At 44.1% G+C, this 27,001-nt stretch overlaps 1 protein-coding gene across 2 annotated transcripts in view; it reads right to left on the reverse strand.

Moving 5' to 3' along the window:
- Positions 1–27,001, reverse strand: part of LOC139453946 (genetic suppressor element 1-like) — a 104,173-nt gene that overhangs the window by 10,639 nt on the left and 66,533 nt on the right. For both annotated transcript variants that reach the window (XM_071235389.1, XM_071235388.1), the window contains exons 3-10: positions 10,904–11,116; positions 7,301–7,485; positions 5,961–6,121; positions 4,466–4,651; positions 3,974–4,195; positions 2,301–2,662; positions 2,006–2,154; positions 379–1,177 (exon numbers count right to left, since the gene is read on the reverse strand). In XM_071235389.1, the coding sequence (XP_071091490.1) occupies positions 379–1,177; positions 2,006–2,154; positions 2,301–2,662; positions 3,974–4,195; positions 4,466–4,651; positions 5,961–6,121; positions 7,301–7,485; positions 10,904–11,116 (2,277 nt within the window). The remainder of the gene's footprint in view (positions 1–378; positions 1,178–2,005; positions 2,155–2,300; positions 2,663–3,973; positions 4,196–4,465; positions 4,652–5,960; positions 6,122–7,300; positions 7,486–10,903; positions 11,117–27,001) is intronic.

Consider the following 27,001-nt stretch of genomic DNA (forward strand, 5'->3'; position numbering starts at 1 on the left):
TATCGGATATGGTATCAAGTTGATCTGATTGGTTTATCACATAACATTGCTGATTATCTGACAAAACTATGAATGTTTGCTGCCAACATCCTCAAGGTCCCCCTTCCTATTCCCACATCTGTCCACTGACAGTCTGCTTCAAGTCACAAACTGGCTATGTTATGTCAGAGAGATTACTGCCCTACATGTACTCCCCCTTCCTATTCCCACATCTGTCCACTGACAGTCTGCTTCAAGCCACCAACTGGCTATGTTATGTTAGAGAGATTACTGCCCTACATGTACACCAGCAGAACACTAGTACCATGAGAACCCCCCCACCAAGATCATAGTTTGAGACAGAGTCCCTGTTGCTAAAAGTCTTAACTTCAAACCCACCTTTCTTTTTCCTAAGTGTAACAAGTCCAAGTTCTCCCAGCAGTTTCATTTTAGGTGGCGATGCTTCAAACTTGAGCGGCGGGACTTTGGTGATGAACATGAGCTGCTGTAGTCGACGCTCGTCGTCGTCGGACAAACCATCGTCCTCACTGTCGCTGCAGTAGGTGCCATTGAGGCGGGAGTCACGCAGTTTCTGCTCTTCTATATCCAGCTTACTCCGCACATGGTTCTCAACACACTGTTTCTGCACATAGGTTGCGTCTGAGAACGGTATCAGCACCCGACTGTCCACACTTTGCGACTCTGGTTTTGGAAGGTGTCCAAACTCTGTCGCCAAACTCTTGAAGTCAAACCGTTCAATATTATGATTACTGTGAGTCCTACTGATTGGCTTCTTGAGCTGGTGATGATCGTAACCATCAGCCACGGAATTGTCTCTACGTTCCACTGACTCGGGAAACCGCTCTCTCACGTCCCCATTCGCCTCCCGATCGTGAGATCGTCTATAGGATGGCACTGACAAGTCGGCTGATTTTGAGCTTTGAAGGGGTTGTGAATATTGTGAATACTGGGAATCAGGAGCAGGTTTCTCAAATGGTCGGAAGATGGCACCGTCAGTTGGTTTTTCCCCTCGACTTGCATCACCTTGACCCCGTGGTGACACAAGTGGTGGAGGCTGACCTCGATCCATCCCCACTGGACCACGCCCATGGTCTGACTCTGAGTGGTCCACCATATACCTCCGCCCAGCGTCACCCATGCTTGCGTTGTAGTGGCGTGCGGAGGGGGGATCTGGGGGCTGCAGGCAAGCAACACATCACATGTAATAAACCATCTACATTGTCAGTGTATCTTCAACACACTTTGCACCACACATCGCTTACATATTTGTCTTAACTGCACAGTTCAGATCATTAGGCTTCAATTTGTTCGTTTGTTCTTTAATGATGCACCTAGCAATATTCCAGCTATATGGCGACAGTCGGTAAATAATCAAGTCTGGACCAGACAATCCAGTGATTGACATTACCAGCTTGGGAACACGATGACATGCATCAACAAAGTCAGCGAGCATCTTTTGTCGCCTTTTACGGCAAGCATCGGTTGCTGAAGACCTAATCTGACCCGGATCCTCACTGGTCTTATTGCTGTGACTGCTACTTTCAATGTGACTGCATATCAGATAAACTGGCTGAAGCACCTACTTTATTGGAAAACTAAAACAGATCATAGAGAATGTCAGTGTACTCATCACACAACTTATTTGTGAATATTACACTAGGCAGTGACAGTATCCTGGGACATTTACACACTTCCAACATTACTGTAGCACATGGCCATGATCACCACATAGGGATTACCATGTCACAATTAAACATTATTCTTTTTTGGCATAACGTACAATACATCAACAAACTTTCCTTGTGATAAGTCAGCCAATCTTACCCCAGAATCCATGCAGATAGAACATTTAAGTTTTAAGTTTTTCTTTGTAATCTTAAAATCCCAGAATATCTGTGGCAGTGTCCCAGTACATGCCAAATTTTATGCTTTTTCTACATTGTCTGTTTGCCTATCAGTATCAGTATGATCAGGCACAAGTATGATTTTGGTGGTGATGCAATACCTTATGATGGTGGTAGTGATTGCGGTCGTGCTCCCTGCGTGCTCCTGCCACATCCTGCCATCGAGCATCCTTGCTGTAGCTGGACTCGGAGGAAGCCCTGCAGCCTGGATCGCGCGGAGTGCCTTGTGTGATGGAGCCAAACTTTGAAGCTGGAAAGGAAAAAAGTATGTCCATCAATCCAAATACAATATAGGGCATTATCATCCGATTTCAGTGTTAATTAGCATACCACTGAATACTGGGAAGACATTTAAATTGAAGTCCTGAATTCTGTTTATTGCCATCAATGACGTACCTTCTTCTTGCCTTGAGTCCCTGGCTCGCATGTCATCATGATGCCGACCTCGCACATCGTCATGGTGCCGACCGCGCACGTCGTCATGGTGCCGACCTCGCATGTCGTCATGATGTCGACCGCGCATGGGCACTGTCAGTACACTGTTGTTGGTTAGGTCGTTGTGTCGCTCTAATATCTTCTGACGCTCTCGCTCAATCTCTCTTTGTTGTTCTCTTAAACGTTGAATCTCAGCCTCTCTGTCTCTCTCTTTCTCTCGTTCTTTCTCCCTTTCTCGCTCTCTTTCTTTCTCTCTTTCTCTCTCACGTTCTCGCTCTCTTTCCCGATCAAGTTCTCGTTGTCGGTCTTCCTCAGCTCTTGATCTGTAGGAAAAAATATCAAAATAACTGCTGTCATTTAGCAACATTTGGAGACAAGAGTACATAAAAAATAGTATGTCTTAATAGAATCATGATGTCCAGACCAAAACAAGCATTAAATACTCAATGTCCGCCACCAATATGATATGTCCGGATGTGTGCAAGGCAATGAATATTGTACGTTTTTTTAGATCTGCTCCTGCAAGGACCACTACCACCATTTTCAGCCTACCGTATATGACCGCGTATAAGCCGAATTTTGAGGACCAGAAAAAAGATTCTGTAGAAAAAGGTCGGCTTATCCACGGGATACACTTTCATGATAGTATTTTTCAGATCGTGATCTGTCAGAAACATCGCCTGAATGACGGTCCGATAGATTACAACTTCCCGACTTGCCACGACTACAGCCATTATTGTTATAAATTATCAATAAAGTTATTATTATACACCAATGTTGTCATTATTAAAAAAATGTTATGCATGTTACTACTTCCGATAATAAGTTTTCAATTGAATGTTCAAAGTTTATCGTTCTTCGTAAACTCCACAATCTTTACATGTAACAATATATGTAATTCACAGCTATAATATATAATCCCTAGATAAAATCGCCAATAGCTATTACGTACGTTTTGCAAAGTTAACAAACAATAGTGGTGTAAAGGGGGGTTATAAAAGTTGGTAAATTTTTACTGACATTTTCATCAGGAGTTTTAAACGAAAACGCCATGCTTACGATGCTGAATTCAAATTGTGAGTCTTCGCTCCAGCTGATATATTTTCTCACGGGTTCATAATTCTATATACACCGATTCACAAAATGGTGCTTGGTTGTTGATGGCAACATATAACGATCATTATGAGATTAAAAAAACCCACGAGAAACAGCTTCCCACATTATGAAAGTGGATGACTGGTTTGTTAAATCTTTATTAGTAATAATAATGACTTTTTCAATATAAATACAACGTTTTTCATCTTATATTTTTGACTATCTGCGAGTACCGGCACATGTCTTGCAGTCCGACTTCGCAGTGTTTTTTGTCTTTCAATTCCTGGTTCGGCTTATCTGCGGTAAGTCAAAGTCACTGCTCAGGAAACTCGAAAAACAAATTTTTCAAAAATCCCAAACTGTCAAAAGTACCAGTTTACCACTAGACCTATCTGTGTGCCACTTTTGGTTAAGATATGTCTCACTTTTTTTTAGTTCTGCTACAGAAACAAAACTTGACCAACAGACGGACAGCACACATTCCTATATCCCCCTTCTACTTCATGGCGGGGGATAATAATGACTGACATAGTACCCACCTCTCTGCTGACATGGCTGGGGATCGGGGGTCCACCCCGGGTGCACTTGGGGAGAGAAAGGGATATTGATGCAGCAACTCTGGGGGGTAGCGCCCGCCAGCAAGGAGAGGGTGCATCCCTGGGTGGGGCATCATGGCCCCGGGGGCAGAGCCTGTGGAGGGGAAGGGTAAATAGGGAGGCTGCATCATGCGGTACCGCTCCAGCATCAGGGGATCCTCAAGCCTGCAACACATTTATACATGGCTGACAAACTTACAAAACATTTATACATGGTTGGGAGTAATGTAAGGGAGGCAACTCCTAACTGACTGCCGGATGAGAGTATGGATGTGGCTGCATGAAGGCCAAGCACCCTTGTAGGATGTGTAATGTAAGGGAGGCAACTCCTAACTGTTTGCTAGATGAAAGTATGGTTGTAAATGTAAGGGAGGCAACTCCTACCTGTATGCTGGATGAGAATATGGATGTAAATGTAAGGGAGGCAACTCCTACCTGTATGCTGGATGAGAGTATGGATGTGGCTGCATGAAGGCCTGGTGATATGCTGCCTGGTATGTGGCTGGGTCCATTCCATATGGAAGGGGGACAGGTGGTCGGATATCATCTCCATGGCGATAAGGCTGGAACCCACGGACCAAGCCATCTTCTCTTGACCCGGGAGTGGAATGGGGAGTCAGTCTGGAACAAGACAGGCAGTCTTCGTTTCACCAAATCAACATGTTGCTCTGTTATAAAAGGTGTACATATATTTCGGCCAGACTGTCTATGAAATCTATATCTATATATATTTCAGGTTTCAGAATATAGAATGCTTATCATTGACATGGCTTAATGCCAAATACTCCCTGTTACATCTGACAAGCCCTGTTACATCTGACAAGCCCTGTTACATCTGACAAGCCCCGTTACATCTGACAAGCCCCGTTACATCTGACAAGCCCCGTTACATCTGACAAGTCCTGTTACATCTGACAAGCCCTGTTACATCTGACAAGCCCCCGTTACATCTGACAAGCCCCCGTTACATCTGACAAGGCCTTTTACATCTGACAAGCCCTGTTACATCTGACAAGCCCTGTTACATCTGACAAGCCCCGTTACATCTGACAAGTCCTGTTACATCTGACAAGCCCTGTTACATCTGACAAGCCCCCGTTACATCTGACAAGCCCTGTTACATCTGACAAGGCCTTTTACATCTGACAAGTCCTGTTACATCTGACAAGCCCTGTTACATCTGACAAGTCCAGTTACATCTGACAAGCCCTGTTAAATCTGACAAGCCCTTTTACATCTGACAAGGCCTTTTACATCTGACAAGTCCTGTTACATCTGACAAGCCCCGTTACATCTGACAAGCCCTGTTAAATCTGACAAGCCCTGTTACAAAAGACAAGCCCTTTACACAGGTTGTTAATGCAGGATTATTTGTTGTTTTATGCCGCACTCAGCAATATTCCAGCAATGACGGTTGCCTGTAAATAACTGAGTCTGGACCACATATGACACACAATCAACAAAGTCCTCAAGGCCGACCACCAAGCCACCTGGTCGCCTCTTACCACCAGCAGAGGTTGGTGGCGACTGAAACCTCGAATCTCACAGCGGAGCTGGTCAGTCAGAGGATAGACAGCGGAACTGGTCAGTCAGAGGATAGACAGCGGAACTGGTCAGTCAGAGGATAGACAGCGGAACTGGTCAGTCAGAAGATAGACAGCGGAACTGGTCAGTCAGAGGATAGACAGCGGAGCTGGTCAGTCAGAGGATAGACAGCGGAGCTGGTCAGTCAGAGGATAGACAGCGGAACTGGTCAGTCAGAGGATAGACAGCGGAACTGGTCAGTCAGAGGATAGACAGCGGAGCTGGTCAGTCAGAGGATAGACAGCGGAGCTGGTCAGTCAGAGGATAGACAGTGGAGGTGGTCAGTCAGAAGATAGACAAGATAATCTGGTGTAAATACATTCATCAGTGTGTGTAGCGGACATACATTCTCGACGGTGTCTGTCCGTGAGGGACATCCTTCATTGACGAGCGGTCATCGTCACGAGAGTGTGAAGAGAGAGGGCGCTGGTCTCGTTCCTGTTTCAATGAGAGTGGCTCATAGAGTGATGAGGATGTACTGTGGGCAGACGACACTCGCTCCAGGCCCTGAAACATGCACAGTGTAACCATGGTAACTAAAGTCATCCTCATGTCATTCAAAAACAAATCTATGAGTGTCAATCTCCTTTCTAGGATTTCATGTATATTTATAAGGCTTAAAAAATAAAAGAATTGGTTCTCAGGGAATGGCTTTTGAAAATATAGTGCAGGCGGGCAGTGTTTTTTTGTTGTTGTTTTTTTGTTGTTGTTGTTCAAACTAGTATGTAACCAAATAAACAGTTGTGTACAATCAGCCTGGGAAAGAGCCTTGCTACATTAATGTACTCCTTGATGAGTAAAATACTGAAACAGTAATTGACTAATGCAAAACACCTGCATACAATGAGCTTTGATTTTATTTCACAATGCGAAGACGATATTGTGAGCCCATAACACCAGAAGAAGCATGTCAACACATCGGTACTGAAGTATGCAAGTTAGTACTATCATTACAGTGTCTGGCAATAGTATCCATTATATCACTTTTATCAATTTCAATTTCGTTTACATTAATTTTGGCGAAATCGAGTATGAACTGATTAGCAAATCACATCAATTCACCATGAACTCGCCTTGAAATGAACATCAATCGTTTGAGACACAAAGTCTGTGGTCTTCCTAACAATACATAGAAGTTTCTTTTCAGTTATGATAATGGCCATGACATAAGTATAATTTAAACTAAATTGCCCATGGACATGGGAGAAAATGTGTGAACAGCTGATTGCTATTTCCGGCTTATTTTATGATTTTTAAATCATTACATTAAGTGATCATACATATCGTGTTTTCATTGACCAAATTTGCAAACGGCAAAACTAGCACACAAACTCCTACTGCTGCCATGACCATAACACAGGATGCGCAGTAAAGCAGTGCACATGTAAAGGGAAGTATCCTCAGGCTATATTGGATCGCGTTGTTTTTAAGTATTGTAGCATTTCACAGCCGCGGTGGGAATAATTAGGATTTTAAGGACTTTATGATGATGCAGCAGTGCCTGAGAACCAAGACTAATTTTTTTAGCCTAAAACAAAAAGTAATCAAATACACAATGAGTGACTGTATCTAGGCAGATCATACACAATCAATTACAGTGAACATGACTGACCTCCCTTTGAGCTTCATGCATGCCACAACAAAACAATAGAGTTACGTCCCTTTGATGCTATTTCTAAGACTTACCTGTCGACTATCATTGAGCACTGCTGGGTGTGCTTGTGTAGGGGCGATTGTCACCACCGGGGGAGAGGTGAGGGATTGAGCCTGTGAGGCGTATACAAGGGGTGGCGGCGCACGTTTGGGGGTGGATGATCGGGGACTGACGTTGGAACTGGGAGGACTGGTGTGCTTGACGCTGGCAGGGTCTTCTGAAATCAACAGGTGCAGAAACAGGTTTAATTCCCGAAAACAACATCACACACCCACTGTTGACATGGAACATCATCGAGTCTCAATATGCATGTTGTCATTATATTAATACTAGTTTAGGTGCAATATTAGTTACTTATATGCTTAAAGAGATGACATGTTATTACAGAACTGCCTGTACCTCCTGCATTTCTTTACTGGATGGAACATACATAAATAGTCACTCACGTACACGGAAAATAGCATTGTTTTACAAAGATGGTGGTTATGATAATATATGAATGCACACTAAAAACAATATATATAATGCATGTATGTTACTGTGTTCTCAGTGAATCAGCTGATAGAAATGTCTTCAGTCTAGAGTGTCACATCACTATTAACCAGAGATGAAGAATCAGACAACTCTTCATTTTACAGGACTTGAAACACAACAGCCTGAAACTGCCATTAGAAACTGAAGATTTCCTGCCCCAGCTGTGTGCTAGCCACTTGTACATCTCCATCAACTAATGCCCTGAGAACACAGTAGGTGATTCTGAAAAAGCATCATTGTATATAAAGAGTTAGATCTGATCCCTAAAATACCAAATGCTGTTGCCGATGTTGTTGGTGGCGACGTTGAAGCCATACCCTAGCGGCCGTGCCAGAGGGGTTGGGGAAATCTGTGAGACAACAATTGCTGGCTGATACATCATGCTAATCAAACAATGCAGTCATGGTTACACTTTCAGCCACAAATACTTAGTACAGAGAAAATCTTTCACCATCTTCATGCATGCAATTCAAAAGCTGTGCTTCTCAAGCAATTTGACAAAGAAAGAAAATACACTAAAATAAGAGTCTATCAAGCTAGAGATCTGAACAGGGGTGGAGGTCACAGATTCCTGATTAAAACCTTAGTTTGGCATTATCAAATCAGAACATAACACACCATCAAGGGGACATGATGCCTGAATATGCTACACAACTGATGCCAGCATTGATCAACTGATGCCAGCGTGCACCACATTGATCAACCGATGCAAGCAAGCACCACATTGATCAACCGATGCCAGCATGCACCACATTGATCAACCGATGCCAGCATGCACCACATTGATCAACTGATGTCAGCATGCACCACATTGATCAACTGATGCCAGCATGCACCACATTGATCAACTGATGCCAGCATGCACCACATTGATCAACTGATGCCAGTGTGCACCACATTGATCAACTGATGCCAGTGTGCACCACATTGATCAACTGATGCCAGCATGCACCACATTGATCAACTGATGCCAGCAAGCACCACATTGATCAACCGATGCCAGCATGCACCACATTGATCAACTGATGCCAGCAAGCACCACACTGATCAACCGATGCCAGCGTGCACCACATTGATCAACTGATGCCAGCGTGCACCACATTGATCAACTGATGCCAGCGTGCACCACATTGATCAACTGATGCCAGCAAGCACCACATTGATCAACTGATGCCAGCATGCACCACATTGATCAACTGATGCCAGCAAGCGCCACACTGATCAACTGACGCCAGCATGCACCACATTGATCAACTGATGCCAGCATGCACCACATTGATCAACTGATGCCAGCAAGCACCACACTGATCAACTGATGCCAGCATGCACCACACTGATCAACTGATGCCAGCGTGCACTACATTGATCAAATGATGCCAGCAAGCACCACATTGATCAACTGATGCCAGCAAGCACTACATTGATCAACTGATGCCAGCGTGCACCACATTGATCAACTGATGCCAGCGTGCACCACACTGATCAACTGATGCCAGCAAGAACCACATTGATCAACTGATGCCAGCGTGCACCACATTGATCAACTGATGACAGCAAGCACCACACTGATCAACTGATGCCAGCAAGCACCACATTGATCAACTGATGCCAGCAAGCACCACATTGATCAACTGATGCCAGCATGCACCACATTGATCAACTGATGCGAGCATGCACCACATTGATCAACTGATGCCAGCAAGCACCACATTGATCAACCGATGCCAGCAAGCACTACATTGATCAACTGATGCCAGCAAGCACCACATTGATCAACTGATGCCAGCAAGCACCACATTGATCAACCGATGCCAGCAAGCACCACATTGATCAACTGATGCCAGCAAGCACTACATTGATCAACTGATGCAAGCCAACACTACATTGATCAACTGATGCCAGCATGCACTACACTGATCAACTGATGCCAGCAAGCACAACACTGATCAACTGATGCCAGCAAGCACCACATTGATCAACTGATGCCAGAAGCACCACATTGATCAACTGATGCCAGCAAGCACTACATTGATCAACTGATGCCAGCAAGCACTACATTGATCAACTGATGCCAGCAAGCACCACATTGATCAACCGATGCCAGCAAGCACCACATTGATCAACTGATGCCAGCAAGCACTACATTGATCATCTGATGCCAGCAAGCACTACACTGATCAACTGATGCCAGCAAGCACCACATAGATCAACTGATGCCAGTAAGCACCACATTGATCAACCGATGCCAGCAAGCACCACATTGATCAACTGATGCCAGCAAGCACTACATTGATCAACTGATGCCAGCAAGCACTACACTGATCAACTGATGCCAGCAAGCACCACATAGATCAACTGATGCCAGTAAGCACCACATTGATCAACCTATGCCAGCATGCACCACATGGTGAAGCTACTCATTAAACTACACAGAAGCTTGACAGTTACAAAAGGTTAAGCAGGCGAGATTAGGACAGTTTCAAGACTTTCCCAAAGGTGGTGTTTGATTTCAAATTCATAACAATGTGTCGAGAAATGCATGCACAAGATGCAAGTTAAGACTACGGCACTACAGCAGAATGCACTAGGACAGTGAAAAGGCTCAGCCCTCCGCCTGAAGGAACAAATACCACTCCACACATCTCCTGCAGCAGTTGCTTCAGGAACTCAATTCTCTTGTTTTAAACAGTAAACCAAAGAAAATTTGAAACATTTAAAATTCATTTTAGGCCAGCTGAAGTTGAACATTCCAAACAAATCAATCACAGAATTGAATTCCACATCCGGAGAAAATAAAGTTAAATATGTTTTGAATGTTTCAACCTTGGAACAATAAAGACATTTATCCTCAGTCCAGCAAGAAAACAAAGAAAGCATCTTCATTTCAGGGTCTGCCAAGGGCATGTCTGGGAAGGCTCACTCAACGGAAACCACCATACCAGGGAGACATGTTATGGGTTAGGAGACCTCTTCATATAAGAGAGACACTTTCCCTTGGTGAGTATGTTTGTCAACAGCTGGCCTAACCCCATGTGTATTTGTTCCTTCAATTGGCTGCAGCCCTTGCCAAGGCACCAGGAAGAAGAGATACGTTGCATTACCTGGGTCTTTAGCTTGGTGAGCAAGTTTCCGGAGAGCTGCAGCAAAACTGGATGTTCTAGTGGCACTGAGGGCAGCATCGCCACTGACAGAGTTAAGTCCATTGCTGGGGGACACCTGGTTGAGAGGGGGGACCGTGGCAGTGTTGCGTGCTACCTTGCTCCCCGACGGACTCAGCATGTTCAGGGGAGGGGGCTTGGAGCCCTGGGGGAGGCCTGAAATGTACAACATTCAAAATGACAAATCTGAAGTAATTCCAAAATGATATTGCCATCAGAGTGATCCGCTGAAAATGAAGGTTTTTGATCTGGCCATGAAACAAAGGAACACTTTGATGTATCAACATGCAAGTCTCTATAGAGGATGTAATGGAGTGTGATTGGAAGAACAGGATCTGTGTAAAGACAAAAGACTACCTTTGTTATTGACCCAGCATGGAAGGATTGATTTTGCAAAACAATTACGGCATTGATTTAAAAACAAACCATCTGTTGAACGAACTTGAACTCAGATCTAATGAGACGTAACGAAGCCTTCATAGGCAACATCCTCTTTCATACAACAATCATGAATATATACATCACAGAGCCACATCTGAGTAGCATGATGGACCACAGGACAACTACACACCACATGATCAGTGTCAGTCACCCCTATCAGCTTCATCCCAGCAGCGGGATGAATGACATTTCACATTGACAGGAGATTGTGTACACTTCACTACTGGTGTTCTACCCGATAGGCACATGAAATATGTATGTAGTAGAGCAGATCTTAGTGGAAAATCAATAGCTAGATAACAAGGAAGTGATGACGCCTCGCTTCGTAAATCCACCTTCCCCAGCCTCTAGCCAGGCTAACCCAGCACACATGGAGTGATCTCCCCTTGCAGTGGCTCCCTGCAAGGCTGTTTTAAGTACACCTACACTCAAGCTATGTACAGGTGCTGCAAACATTCAAGAAAATGGTAAAAAATTCAATGACAGTTGGTCACCTCTGAATTGAGTTTTTTTCTCTTTCTTTTCTCCTTCCAAAGATCCAAGTGAACCACAAGGAACAGATGTGAATGTTTCAATCTCCATGTCGGACATCTACAGAGCATGATGAGCATCAACAGGTGTCATGTGATTCACAGGTACACAATCTGCATCAGCAACAGAACAGCCTGGTGATGTGTGAGGGGGGTCTGACAGAATGGTCTGTTCATGTGTGCTTGGGGGGGCAAAATGGCCTGTTCATGTGTGTGGGGGTCTGACCGAATTGCCGGTTGATGTGTGCCGGGGGTCTGACAGTATGGCCTGTTGATGCGTTTGACAGAATGGCCTGGTGATGTGTGTGCAGGGGTTCAGACAGAACAGCCTGCTGATGCGGATAGAATGGCTTGTTGATGTGTGTGGGGGGGTCTGACCAGAATGGCCTGTTGACGTGTGTGTGTGGGGGGGTCTGACCAGAATGGCCTGTTGATGTGTGCGGGAGGTCTGACAGAATGGCTTGTTGATGTGTGGGGGGGTTCTGACAGAATGGCCTGGTGATGTTTGCGGGGGGTCTAACGGATTGGCTTGTTGATGAGGGGGGGGGGGGGGGGGTTGTTTCCTGACAGAATGGCCTGTTGATGTGTGCGGGAGGTTTGACAGAATGGCCTGTTGATGTGTGCGGGGTTCTGACAGAATGGCCTGTTGATGTGTGTGGGGTTCTGACAGAATGGCCTGTTGATGTGTGCAGGAGGTCTGACAGAATGGCTTGTTGATGTGTGTGGGGTTCTGACAGAATGGCTTGTTGATGTGTGCGGGAGGTCTGACAGAATGGCTTGTTGATGTGTGTGGGGTTCTGACAGAATGGCTTGTTGATGTGTGTGGGGTTCTGACAGAATGGCCTGTTCAGTGAAGTCCAGCCTGTGACGTCTCCACCAAACAAGTCATCCTCCCTTCAAAATGGGTTTGGGAAGAGTAAAAATTCAAGGCTTTTGCAATGGTGTATGAACCCTGATGTACACTGTCACTGCTCCCACTGACACAATGTTGCCAACGCCATACACTCTGCACTCACAGGTCATATGCTACAAGATGCAACACTCACAAAGACATCTTGAAAACAAACTTTTCATCACAACATTTTGACACAAACCCTCTTATCAAAGAAAGATTTCAACATGAAATTTCAATTTTTGCCAAAAGCAGCATGCATCCATTGAAGAAAACAATCTTGTGCCATGCCTTGAAAAGAAACATCTCAAACTTCACGGTTTGAACTTCTCCTCATTTTGTAAAGTGGGTGAGCTTATTACGCTATAGAGGGGTGTGGAATAACAGCAGTCTGAAAGTGAGAAGTGGAAGAATCCATCTGCAGGGATCAAAAGGGCTTCCGATTCTAAACATCCCTCAGGATGGCATAATTCTGCAGCTCTTCAGAAATGTTGATTAGAAAAGCAAATGTTAAGTACCGTTCTCTGTTGGGCACTACACAGGCTGAAGACATATTGACAGCATCTCGAACCTCGGGAGAAGTGTTTTCTCCCAATCTGTAGAGGTTGCACAGTAACTATTTCATAACAGATTCAAGGATTTAAGAGTAATCTTAAATGTCTGACATGGAGGTCTAGATTTCAATTGGGAAAACTACCAATCCTAGAAATTACTTCCAATAAAAAAATTAAATTCTCAATTTGATAATACCCCAAGGATCCTTAAGTTAATTCATTCCCAAAAGAGTAATAACACCATAGGAATATACTGCAATTCAATATAATATCTATAAAGTCTGCACTGAAATCCATATGAAATAGATTACAGAAACACATGCACATGGTGTGATACAGTGGAGGAAACTGACAACCGGTGATGGTAACAGCACAAGAGACAACTTCTAGCCCCAGCAATACCTCCACGCAACAACATCACCAACCCTAACATGCTTTATGTGTCAATGAAGCTAATCCTAGTTGGGGACGGCATGGATATAACATGGAGGTGGGACAGCATGGATATAACATGGAGATGGGGACATGGATATAACATGGAGATGGAACAGCATGGATATAACGTGGAGATAGGACATGGATAAAACATGGAGATAGGACATGGATATAACATCGAGGTGGGACAGCATGGATATAACGTGGAGATAGGACATGGATATAACATGGAGATAGGACATGGATATAACATGGAGATGGGGACATGGATATAACATCGAGGTGGGACAGCATGGATATGACATGGAGATGGGGACATGGATATAACATGGAGATGGAACAGCATGGATATAACGTGGAGATAGGACATGGATAAAACATGGAGATAGGACATGGATATAACATCGAGGTGGGACAGCATGGATATAACGTGGAGATAGGACATGGATATAACATGGAGATAGGACATGGACATAACATCGAGGTGGGACAGCATGGATATAACATGGAGATAGGACATGGATATAACATGGAGATAGGACATGGATATAACATGGAGATGGGGACATGGATATAACATCGAGGTGGGACAGCATGGATATAACATGGAGATGGAGACAAGGATATAACATGGAGATGGGGACATGGATAAAACATGGAGATGGGGACAAGGATATAACATGGAGATGGGGACATGGATATAACATGGAGATGGGGACATGGATAAAACATGGAGATGGGGACAAGGATATAACATGGAGATGGGGACATGGATATAACATGGAGATGGGGACATGGATATAACATGGAGATCGGGACATGGATAAAACATGGAGATGGGGACATGGATAAAACATGGAGATGGGACAGCATGGATATAACATGGAGATGGGACAGCATGGATATAACATGGAGGTGAGGACGGCATGGATATAAGATGGAGATGTGACAGCATGGATATAACATGGAGGTGAGGACGGCATGGATATAACATGAAGATGGGAACATGGATATAACACTGAGATAGGCATGGATATATTTCCATGAAGTATGGAATAATGTCTTGATTCATTTATCAAATCAGTTTGTTCTAAGTGTGAATCCTTCTTCCCACACTGTTCCAACTTCCCTTAGTCTTCACAATACAGATGAGTGTCTAACCCTCAAGTCGGTTAATCCTACAAGTCTGTGAATTATTATAAAACAGATCTTTCCTTGAAAAGTTGCAATCTATTTTGGCAACATGCAGACATCAAATTGACAAAGTGATATTTAACGAAGACATTAAACCCAGCAGCCTCCAACCCCACCTGCTTCCAATTGACATCCACTAATTCCTCCTGCACCGAAATTAACCACATTACCAATTTCGGAACGGAGAGATTCAAGCTTTATCTTTAAAGTGTACTTCCATTACATACAGAATTACTAGTGGCCTCTATCAAATGTCAAAATTAGCAACATTAGAACATACCAAATGTGTGTAAATATTTGCTGTGTACCCCTGCAATAGGTTAAGCTCTGCTACACTTGTTGAGGGTTTTTTGCAATGTACACATGTCAATCAAACAAGAAAATCAGCTTCAAGTTCTTACCCTACCTTGAACAGCTGACTACAGTTGTTGTTCAGTGTGGTCAACATGGGACACACAGACTCAGATACGCTACTTGAACATGTTTACCATGCGTGCTGTGTGGAATGTCCTATTAAAAAAACCAATACAATAACTCCAAAATACAGTCTGATTGACCTGCTCTCCACTTCCACAGACAATTTCACTGAAAATAATGTAAATAACATTGAAAGAAATTTTGAATAAATGACTGAGACACCAAGACAAAAAGATACACTGTCCATTCTTCCTAACAGAATTAACTTGTACAGCTGGTACTTGTTGACCTCCAATTCATCCACTCGCCTACGAACAAGTAGTGACAGCTAATGTTGCTTGCCCAAATTGAAAATTTATTTTCCCTTTAAAATTTTGCACCTCTGTACATACAAGCACTCTCCAGGCGGACAATAGTGACCTTGTGACACATGCACAATACAGTAAACTACGGTTAGAACGGACCATTAATTTGAGGTTGTTACAACTGTAGTTCGTTATAGGCATATATACAGCAAATGGCAGGGACCAAAAACGAAGTTTGTAATATCCATCAGTTCGTTATAAGTGTGTTCGTTATAAACGCATTTTACTGCATCTACAAATGTAATGCTCCTAATCCCATACCACTCAGTGCACCTGATGGCGCTGGGTAGAGCTCCCCGCCTGCCTGAATGGCTGATCGTTGTGACGTGTGTGTCAGGGTGTTTGACAGACTGCATATATACACTGTGCGCTCACAAAACCTCTATCAATGTCTTTGGATCAAATTGACTAAATCTGACTGTAATGGATTCAATATCAGCTTTTACTAATAATTCTACAGTTTTACTAAAATAATATCCAAGAGACGTGACAATACACAACTGACTGTTGACAGGAGGTGTTTCTGATTACATGAAGAACCTGGATGTGACCATCGACTGTTGACAGGAGGTGTTTCTGATAACGTGAAGAACCTGGATGTGACCATTGACTGTTGACAGCAGGAGGTTCTGATCAGAAGGAGAACCTGGATGTGACCATAGACTGTTGACAGCAGGAGGTTCTGATCATGAGGAGAACCTGGATGTGACCATTGACTGTTGACAGCAGGAGGTTCTGATCATGAGGAGAACCTGGATGTGACCATTGACTGTTGACAGCAGGAGGTTCTGATCAGGAGGAGAACCTGGATGTGACCATTGACTGTTGACAGCAGGAGGTTCTGATCACGTTGAGAACATGGATGTGACCATCGACTGTTGACAGCAGGAGGTTCTGATCAGGAGGAGAACCTGGATGTGATCATTGACTGTGACAGCAGGAGGTTCTGATCAGGAGGAGAACCTGGATGTGACCATTGACTGTGACAGCAGGAGGTTCTGATCAGGAGGAGAACCTGGATGTGACCATTGACTGTTGACAGCAGGAGGTTCTGATCAGGGGGAGAACCTGGATGTGACCACTGACTGTTGACAGCAGGAGGTTCTGATCAGGAGGAGAACCTGGATGTGACCATTGACTGTTGACAGCAGGAGGTTCTGATCAGGAGGAGAACCTGGATGTGACCATCGACTGTTGACAGCTAGATGTGTTGGTTGGTTGGTTTGTTGTTTAACGCCGCACTCAGCAATGTTCCAGCTATATGACGGCGGTCTGTAAGTAATCGAGTCTGGACCAGACAATCCAGTGATTAATATCATGAGCATCGATCCACACAATTGGGATCAATGACATGCATCAACCAAGTCAGCGAGCCTGACCACCCAATCCCGTTAGTTGCCTTTTACGACAAGCATAGTCACCTTTAACGGCAAGCATGGGTTGCTGAAGACCTAATCTACCCCGGATCTTCACGGGTCCCTGGATGTGTGAACCTGAGATGTAGGCAGAGCTGATTCTTCCTTGTGTTTGAAGGACTCATGTGGCCTGGTACTACCATAGCATGCTCTGCCATGTCATCACCTCGGTGTGGAACAACATTCCCCATGCACTCAGTAAAGTGGAGGGAAAACACTTGCAAACTATATATCAGAACTTCCGCTGATATTGGAAAGTAATTTGACAGGGAGGAATTGCTGAGCAGGGCTTTGGAGGACGGTTGTGACTAAACTCTAAACACCTCAAGACAATGAGTCTGTGTTGTGTGCTGGTGGAGCGCCTAAAGTTAGATGCATCCTGAACTCGACTGCCGAGATTGGGTGAGATCCAGCAGAGCTCTCATGGGGTCACGGAGATCCAGCAGAGCTCTCATGGGGTCACGGAGATCCAGCAGAGCTCTCATGGGGTCACGGAGATGCAGCAGAGCTTTCATCAATTGTTTTTAAATATAGTATGCTCCAATATGTTTCATAAATTGTTTTAAAATATGTCATTGCATAAATAACTTAATTGTATATATGTTAGCTTGGTCTCGTCGCTACATGGCTGAAATAATGCCTATGCGACTTTAAATTTTAACTCACTCACTCACTCTCATGGGGTCATGGAGATCCAGTAGAGCTCTCATGGGGTCACAAAGTTCCAGTGGTGCAATAACTGAGAACTTGTGACCGCAGTATGCTTGCGGAGAACCTCTCACTCTCCATCGATACTACCAAATCCACACTTTCCTGGATAGGTAAAACATTAGCCAATTCTCATTGAATTCAGTCTTTATTCAATACCCTCTATTCCTTAACTCACTTCAGGATACATCCACTTCTAAAGGTACAGGAATTAAACATAACCTACAGATTAGTAAAAATTGAAATAAAAAAAGAACCGCATCTCAGCCAATGTCAACACCAGAAAAAATGTCGTTCATTTTGTTTAACTACATCTAAGTGACCACAAACTAAACATAGAATTAGGAACTCTCCAGACCTACAGGACCCTTAAATCAACATTCTTGTTCTAATTCTGCTATTATTGAAGATGATAAACAATATATATTACACTGTTCCAAAGATAATCATCAAAGATTTCTTCTATATAAAGCGCTAGAGAAAAATTGTAAATATGTTTACAACTTCAGACATTAATGTGCCAAATTACATATCTAAAAAGAGCCATATATATATGTATGTATCTGTATGTATGTACATATCTTATATTTTGATTTTTTAACTTACATATTCTCTAAATGTTACATGCATGTTTATATCAACTGATCGTGTGTATGTCTACAACAATGCCCCGGTTCTGTAATGGAATGTTCCTTGCAATAAATATATCTCATCTATCTATTATATCTTAATGTGCTAAGTATGTGTAAAAAGCTACCTTGGAGGCGGCGTACAAAGCATAAATTCCACTGTGTGTGTACACCCTGCTGTGCAAGGTGACACTGTCCGGGTCAGTGGTTATCAACTTCCTCACGAGTATTGTCTGCCAATCATAATGAAGTGTTATCACATCATGTCAACATGACCTGCAGCGATAAAGACACAAATCTTACTATCCAGTCCTGCATATACTGCTAACCCACTGCCCCAACAGCACCAGAACACACAATCATCAATTATCACCCATCAAGTCCAACACTTGAACTCATGCCATTCTGAAAGAGATAAGCCTCTCTCTGATCATTAGATAGACTTGCACAAGTCTCTAAGGCAATAATTATTAGTTTAAATCATAATTTCTAGATTACGTAAATAATAAGAGAAGTTGTCCCTATGAAAGTCTGAAGTCAGATATCTAGACTTGCCTATTAGGAGGATAGAATTACCACACTTCCATGGACTTTTCTTTCAGTACAGCCTTGGAGTAAGGCTAATCCTCAGACAGCTAACACTTCCACAAGTACTGCGTGTATTGACACACACACATACTGCTGAAATAAACACAGAATGGTAGAGCTGATACTGCTCTGTTGATACTGACCTGCTGCAGATCAAACGCTGCTCTCAGAGGATGCCCGCCCAGGCAGACATTGCAGTCAGTGAGGCTAGGTCCTCACCTACTTGTATTTACAGGCAGCTAAAGAGCTTCCAATCCATTGATTCCACCAGCAGTGCTTACAAATGACCCACAGTCTCTTTCTCTCCCCTGGACATCCCGACCACTCACTCAGACTTTATTGGCCGGTCAATTGCATGGACGGGTCAATATCATGGAGTTGTGGCCGCTAACTACACCCCTGTGTTTTCACACACCTCATTTCACTAATTTGCTTTACAGAGCAGCACACAGTTTGTCGATTCATGTGCTGTATTGTGGGTCACGACATTTGAGTGATTAGGCAGAGTGGGCCAGCTCTCCCCATGTGACTGACCCTCGTTAAGTATCTGGCGTGTGCCTCCATTCCTGAATGTCTGGTGCTGTACAGATGGGGACAATTACATACAGCCACAGGTCCACCACTTACACATGTGTTTCCATCCATTCTGCTTGTGAAAACCTCACTTACAAAAGCCGCACTGGATACAAGCTCCTCATTGATCCAAAGCCAACCCTTCATCATTGCTGAGGAGGACAGCTAATCAGATCAAAGGCATTCACAAAACTGGCTGTTGTTTCCAGCACTGATGTATTTCATATCACCTTTAAATCCATAAAGATCTTCTGTTATTTGGGATGCTAAATTATCGCCAAAACAAGTATTTGTCACAGAGTGACGAAATATCCCCCGCCTGTACACCATAGTACCAAATATGAAGACAATCCAGCGATTAGTTCTTGAGATATTGTGGCAACACCGTTTTCCAACTCCAAAAACAGATTTGCCTGCTGTGACCTTGAAAATGGGGTCAAGGTCACCAAATCTGACAGGTGTATGCGGTGTCTGTATATACACTATAGTTCCAAATATGAAGACAATCCAGAGATTAGTTCTTGAGATATCGCAGCAACACTGTTTTCTAACTCCAAAAGCAGATTTGCCTGCTGTGACCTTGAAAATGGGATCAAGGTCACCAAAACCGACTGGTGTCTGCGGAGTCTGTATATACACCATAGTTCCAAATATGAAGACAATCCAGCGTTTAGTTCTTGAGATATCGCGGCAACACCGTTTTCTAACTCTAAAAGCAGATTTGTCTGCTGTGACCTTGAAAATGGGATCAAGGTCACCAAAACCGACTGGTGTCTGCGGAGTCTGTATATACACCATAGTTCCAAATATGAAGACAATCCAGTGTTTAGTTCTTGAGATATCGCGGCAACACCGTTTTCCAACTCCAAAAGCAGATATGCCTGCTGTGACCTTGAAAATGGGGTCAAGGTCACCAAAACCGACTGGTGTCTGCGGAGTCTGTATATACACCATAGTTCCAAATATGAAGACATTCCAGAGATTAGTTCTTGAGATATTGCGGCAACACCGTTTTCCAACTCCAAAAGCAGATATGCCTGCTGTGACCTTGAAAATGGGGTCAAGGTTACCAAAACCGACTGGTGTCTGCGGAGTCTGTATATACACCATAGTTCCAAATATGAAGACAATCCAGTGTTTAGTTCTTGAGATATCGCGGCAACAAACAGGTGGGACGTACAGACGGACGTACGGACGGACGGACGTACGGACGGACGTACGGACGGTCGTGAATACTATATCCCCCGCTTCGCGCTTTCGCGCGGCGGGGGATAATAAATTACATGAAAGAAGCTATTCAAGAACAAGTCTCAGATTACTCCTGGGATCTTCCTAATGACCTTTGACTGAAATCCTGCATTGATGGGCTCATGGCATGTGAATAATCCCACCACATCCTACATTATGGGGCTTGTGACATGTCAATCAACCCATCACGTCCTACATTATTGGGCTCATGACATGTGAAACATCCCATCACATCCTACATTAATGGGTTTGTGACATGTGAAACATCCCATCACATCCTACATTTTTTGGGCTCATGACATGTTAATCATCCCATCACATACTACATTATGGGGCTTGTGACATGTGAATCATCCCATCACGTCCTACATTAATGGGTTTGTAACATGTGAAACATCCCATCACATCCTACATTTTTTGGGCTCATGACATGTGAATCATCCCATCACGTACTACATTATGGGGCTTGTGACATGTGAATCATCCCATCATGTCCTACATTATTGGGCTTGTGACATGTGAATCATCCCATCATATACTACATTATTATGCTTGTGACATGTGAATCATCCCATCACATCCTACATTACTGGGCTCATGAATGTGAATAATCTACACTCCATCACGTCCTACATTATTGGGCTTGTGACATGTGAATCATACCATCACATCCTACATTACTGGGCTCATGACATGTGAATCATCCTATTGCGTCCTACATTATTGGGCTCATGACATGTGAATCATCCCATCATATACTACATTATTTGGGCTCATGATATGTGAAATATCCCATCATGTACTACATTATTTGGGCTCATGACATGTGAATCATTCCATCACGTACTACATTATTTGGGCTCATGACATGTGAATCATCCCATCACGTCCTACATAATTGGGCTCATGAATGTGAATAATCTACACTCCATCACGTCCTACATTATTGGGCTTGTGACATGTGAATCATCCCATCACATACTACATTATTGGGCTCATGATATGTGAAACATTCCATCACGTCCTACATTATTGGGCTCATGAAACGTGAATCATCCACACCCTATCACATCCTGCATTATCAAGCTCATCACATGTGAATCATCCCATCACGTCCTACATTATTGGGCTCATGAAACGTGAATCATCCACACCCTATCACATCCTGCATTATCCAAGATGACAACACTATCCCAATATGACAACACTATCCCAAGATGACAACAGTGTCCCAAGATGATAACACTATCCCAAGATGACAACCCTCTCCCAAGATGACAATACTATCCTAAAATGACAACCCTTTCCCAAGATGACAACAGTGTCCCAAGATGACAACACTATCCCAAGATGACAACACTATCCTAAGATGACAACCCTTTCCCAAGATGACAACCCTATCCCAAGATGACAACACTATCCTAAGATGACAACCCTTTCCCAAGATGACAATACTATCCCAAGATGACAACAGTGTCCCAAGATGACAACAGTGTCCCAAGATGACAACGCTATCCCAAGATGACAACACTATCCCAAGATGACAACACTATCCTAAGATGACAACACTATCCCAAGATGACAACAGTGTCCCAAGATGACAACTGTATTCCCCAAGATAAATGCTACCAAACTGACAAGTGTTCCAAGGTGACAATGCTATTCCAAGATGACAGCAGGGTTCCCCAAAAGACAACAGTATTTCCAAAAAGTTAAGGTATTCTCAAGAGAACAGTGTTTCCAAAAAGATTAGCTATTCTCAAGAGAACAGTGTTTCCAAAAAGATAAGGTATTCTCAAGAGAACAGTGTTTCCAAAAAGATAAGGTATTCTCAAGAGAACAGTGTCTCCAAAAAGATAAGGTATTCTCAAGAGAACAGTGTCTCCAAGATGACAACGGTTTTCTAAAACTGACAACACGAACACCAATTTACAAAGTGAAACTGTGACAACAATGATGCTATTATGAGCAGCGTGACCCGTACATGTGACCTACAAGCGGTTAACAGCCTCACAAAGATATCTAACCCCTGACCCAACATACAGTGTCAAACTATCTAATTCCTTCCCCAACACTGACACCCTCCTGGCTGCCCATACTCCACTCCACCCCACCCCCTGCACTTGGGGAGGCCTTCCCTCACCCCTGCCCTGTGGTGATGTTTTCCCCTCCCCCCTGCTCTGTGGGAATGTTCCCTGCCACCCTGACTTACCCTGTGAGGTCCTGCCTTGTAAACACAGGTTTTTTGGCTCCTCGACAAACTGACATCAAATTGCTGTAGTAGTCCTGACAACTATCCCTGATAGCTGTCAATGATGCAGTTTCAAACCTCCAAGTGAGGTGTAAAGGAATTGTTATGTAGGCGTCCCCACAAAGACCGCGGCACACAAAGAGTGAATGGAAAAGCAGATGGCTGCAACCCTAAAGGGTAATCACTACTGGGGCGTTCCATTCCCCAGTCCCGAGGGGGGGAGGGTAGCAGAAGGGTGACCTTAAGCAAGGGCTTGACAGCAATAAGAGGGGCCATTGACCCATGACAGATCAAGTAGCGAAGTTTCCTCATTGAGAGCTTGGCTCATCATTCAGACCAACTCCAGTGTAAACAACACCCGTTTTGATGTGGAAATAATCATTACCAACACTGCTCAACTTGCCATTATTTCAACTTGGAGTATATATTGCTTTCTGCAAAAGCAGAAGGGGTGAAAGGTCAGACAGAAGCCTGAAAACATATCTGTACAAAGAGAGCATGTGTGTAGCCTCCAAGTGATGAGCAGCATCCTAGCCTACACCCACAGTGGTGGAGTGGGTACCGTGGTGATGTCGTGTGCTTTGTGTATAGACCCGCAGTGGTGGAGTGGGTACCGTGGTGATGTCGTGTGCTTTGTGTATAGACCCACAGTGGTGGAGTGGGTACCATGGTGATGCCGTGTGCTTTGTGTATAGACCCACAGTGGTGGAGTGGGTACCGTGGTGATGCCGTGTGCTGTGTGTGTAGACCCGCAGTGGTGGAGCAGGTACCATGGTGATGCTGTGTGCTGTGTGTATAGACCCGCAGTGGTGGTGCGGGTACCATGGTGATGCTGTGTGCTGTGTGTATAGACCCGCAGTGGTGGAGCGGGTACCATGGTGATGCTGTGTGCTGTGTGTATAGACCCGCAGTGGTGGAGTGGGTACCGTGGTGATGCCATGTGCTATGTGTATAGACCCGTTGTGGTGGTGCAGGTACCGTGGTGATGCTGTGTGCTGTGTGTAGAGACCCGCAGTGGTGGTGCGGTGTGCCGTGGTGATGTCGTGTGCTTTGTGTATAGACCCACAGTGGTGGAGTGGGTACCATGGTGATGCCGTGTGCTTTGTGTATAGACCCACAGTGGTGGAGTGGGTACCGTGGTGATGCCGTGTGCTGTGTGTGTAGACCCGCAGTGGTGGAGCAGGTACCGTGGTGATGCCATGTGCTATGTGTATAGACCCGTTGTGGTGGTGCGGGTCATGCGGGTGGTGCGGGGTGCCATATTTAACATGTAGCTCACACAGACACAATCACCCCTCTGCTATGTGAGCCTATCATTAACACATCAGCAGTAGACTTGCACAAGTCTCTAAGGCAATAAAATTATTAGTTTAAATCATTTCTAGATTATGTAAATATTAAGATTTTTGTTTGTTGTTTAACGCCATACTCAGCAATAGTCCAACTATATTGGTGGCGGTCTGTGTAGGTAATCGAGTCTGGACCAAACAATCCAGTGATTGATATCATGAGCATCAATCCACGCAATTGGGATCGATGACATACATCAATCAAGTCAGTGAGCCTGACCACCCAATCCCCTTAGTCGCCTCTTACAACAAGCATAGTCACCTTTTACAGCCAGCATGTAATTAATAAGAACAAATTGTCCCTACAAGAAACTGGAGTCCTTCTAGGCTAGCCTATTAGGAGGATAGAGTCACTACACATACAAGGACTTTTCTTTCAGTACAGCCTTAGAGCAAGGCTACCTCAGCCATTATGTTGCCTGATAGATTATCTAGCCATGAAGTCGTTACCAAATCAAAGTGGTTCACCTCACATGCTCTCTAGCCCTGACAGAGGGCCACCTGATCCGTGCCGCCTGACTGCCCCCACTATAAGCCCCTGTCAGCAGTCAATAAACACCAGGGGACTTCAGGTCACTCCACCTGGGGGGTCAGGTTGTCAACACATGTAATCACAGGCATGGATCATGGAACCTCTCTGACTGCCAGCCTGGCAATGAGTGCTTCTGTCTGTCTCCCAGGCATACATACACATGGGGTGTCATCACATGGATACAGGCATTGTGGTGTATCACATGAACTACTACACAAGACACTGATGCCCAACTGTCACAGCATACTGTACTATACATTCAGGAACCATAATTCAATTGCTGTTCTCAAAATCCCTCATAAATATTTAAATATCACAAGCAATTGTAACTCAGTGGAGATTCAATTAACAATATTTTAACAATAAATGTTCCCATTCTCTGGAGATATGAAATCCTCTTATTGTATTAGTTTCAAAGGAATAAAAAGGTTAATCACTTGCTTGCAGACAAGCTTGAAATCGACTTGAAATTGATCACATTCTGCCAGCAGGTTCCTACTGCAGTGAGAGACCGCATTGTACGTACTGATCTGCTCACATCTTCCATGCAGATACTTTCACAAAATATCAATGCAGTTCCTCTCTCTCATTCCATTTTTGATTGCTCCCAAATGCATCACACAATGCTTATCGTAAATCCTAGTTTCAAATAAACTGAGGAGGTAGAAAAAGCTGGCCTGGATATCTGTTCTGAATTGGGAATGACATGTGCGAGGCATGTGGGATGTGTGTTTACTAAACAATCATGTTGGCATTTCCGACTCTGGAGCACTGGGAAATGTTCAAGCTGGTTATCAGGGAAATTATAAACATGTATTTTGGCAGTAATGGCAGTGTGGGAGGTGGTTGGCAGTGGTGGCAGTGTGGGAGGTGGTTGGCAGTGGTGGCATACTGGGTTGGCTGCAAAAGAACATTGATACATATATCTCTTATGTCCTGTTCTCAAGGCATGTTTTCCAAAGGTGACTCGAGAGCATTCTAAACGAGATGGGTGAGTGAGTGATTCATGGTTAAGCCTGCACAGATAACAGTAAATGGCCACACATTCACTCACTGGTCTAGCACTGTCCCCAGGGAGGGAGCCAGTCAAGATGATAAATGACTGCGTTAAATGAGGTAATAATCTGTTTAGTATTATGGCATTACAATGGCCATTACTTCCAGTAACATGGCATCAATCTTACCCAGTGACATCCGCCGTTCAAATCAATGTGTAATGCTGTATCAGACTTGTACCAGCTTGTACCCATCTACTGTGCAAATATCTCATCGTACCATCAGGGTTAGTGTACCAGTGTGTACAGGGTTAGTGTTAGGGTTAGTGTTAGGGCTTGTATCAGACTAGCCCCAGTGTGTACAGAGGTAGTGTTAGGGCTTGTATCAGACTAGCACCAGCGTGTACAGGGTTAGTGTTAAGGCTTGTATCACACTAGCACCAGTGTGTACAGGGTAAGTGTTAGGGCTTGTATCACACTAGCACCAGTGTGTACAGGGTTAGTGTTAGGGCTTGTATCACACTAGCACCAGTGTGTACAGGGTTAGTGTTAGGGCTTGTATCACACTAGCACCAGCGTGTACAGGGTTAGTGTTAAGGCTTGTATCAGACTTGCCCCAGCGTGTATAGGGTTAGTGTTAGGGCTTGTATCACACTAGCACCAGTGTGTACAGGGTTAGTGTTAGGGCTTGTATCACACTAGCACCAGCGTGTACAGGGTTAGTGTTAGGGCTTGTATCACACTAGCCCCAGTGTGTACAGGGTTAGTGTTAGAGGCTTGTATCACACTAGCACCAGCGTGTACAGGGTTAGTGTTAGGGTTAGTGTTAGGGTTAGTGTTAGGGCTTGTATCAGACTAGCACCAGCGTGTACAGGGTTAGTGTTAGGGCTTGTATCACACTAGCCCCAGTGTGTACAGGGTTAGT

This window comes from Haliotis cracherodii, unplaced genomic scaffold (genome assembly GCF_022045235.1).
Source record: "Haliotis cracherodii isolate W230 unplaced genomic scaffold, xgHalCrac1.p SCAF_10, whole genome shotgun sequence".
Taxonomy (NCBI): domain Eukaryota; kingdom Metazoa; phylum Mollusca; class Gastropoda; order Lepetellida; family Haliotidae; genus Haliotis; species Haliotis cracherodii.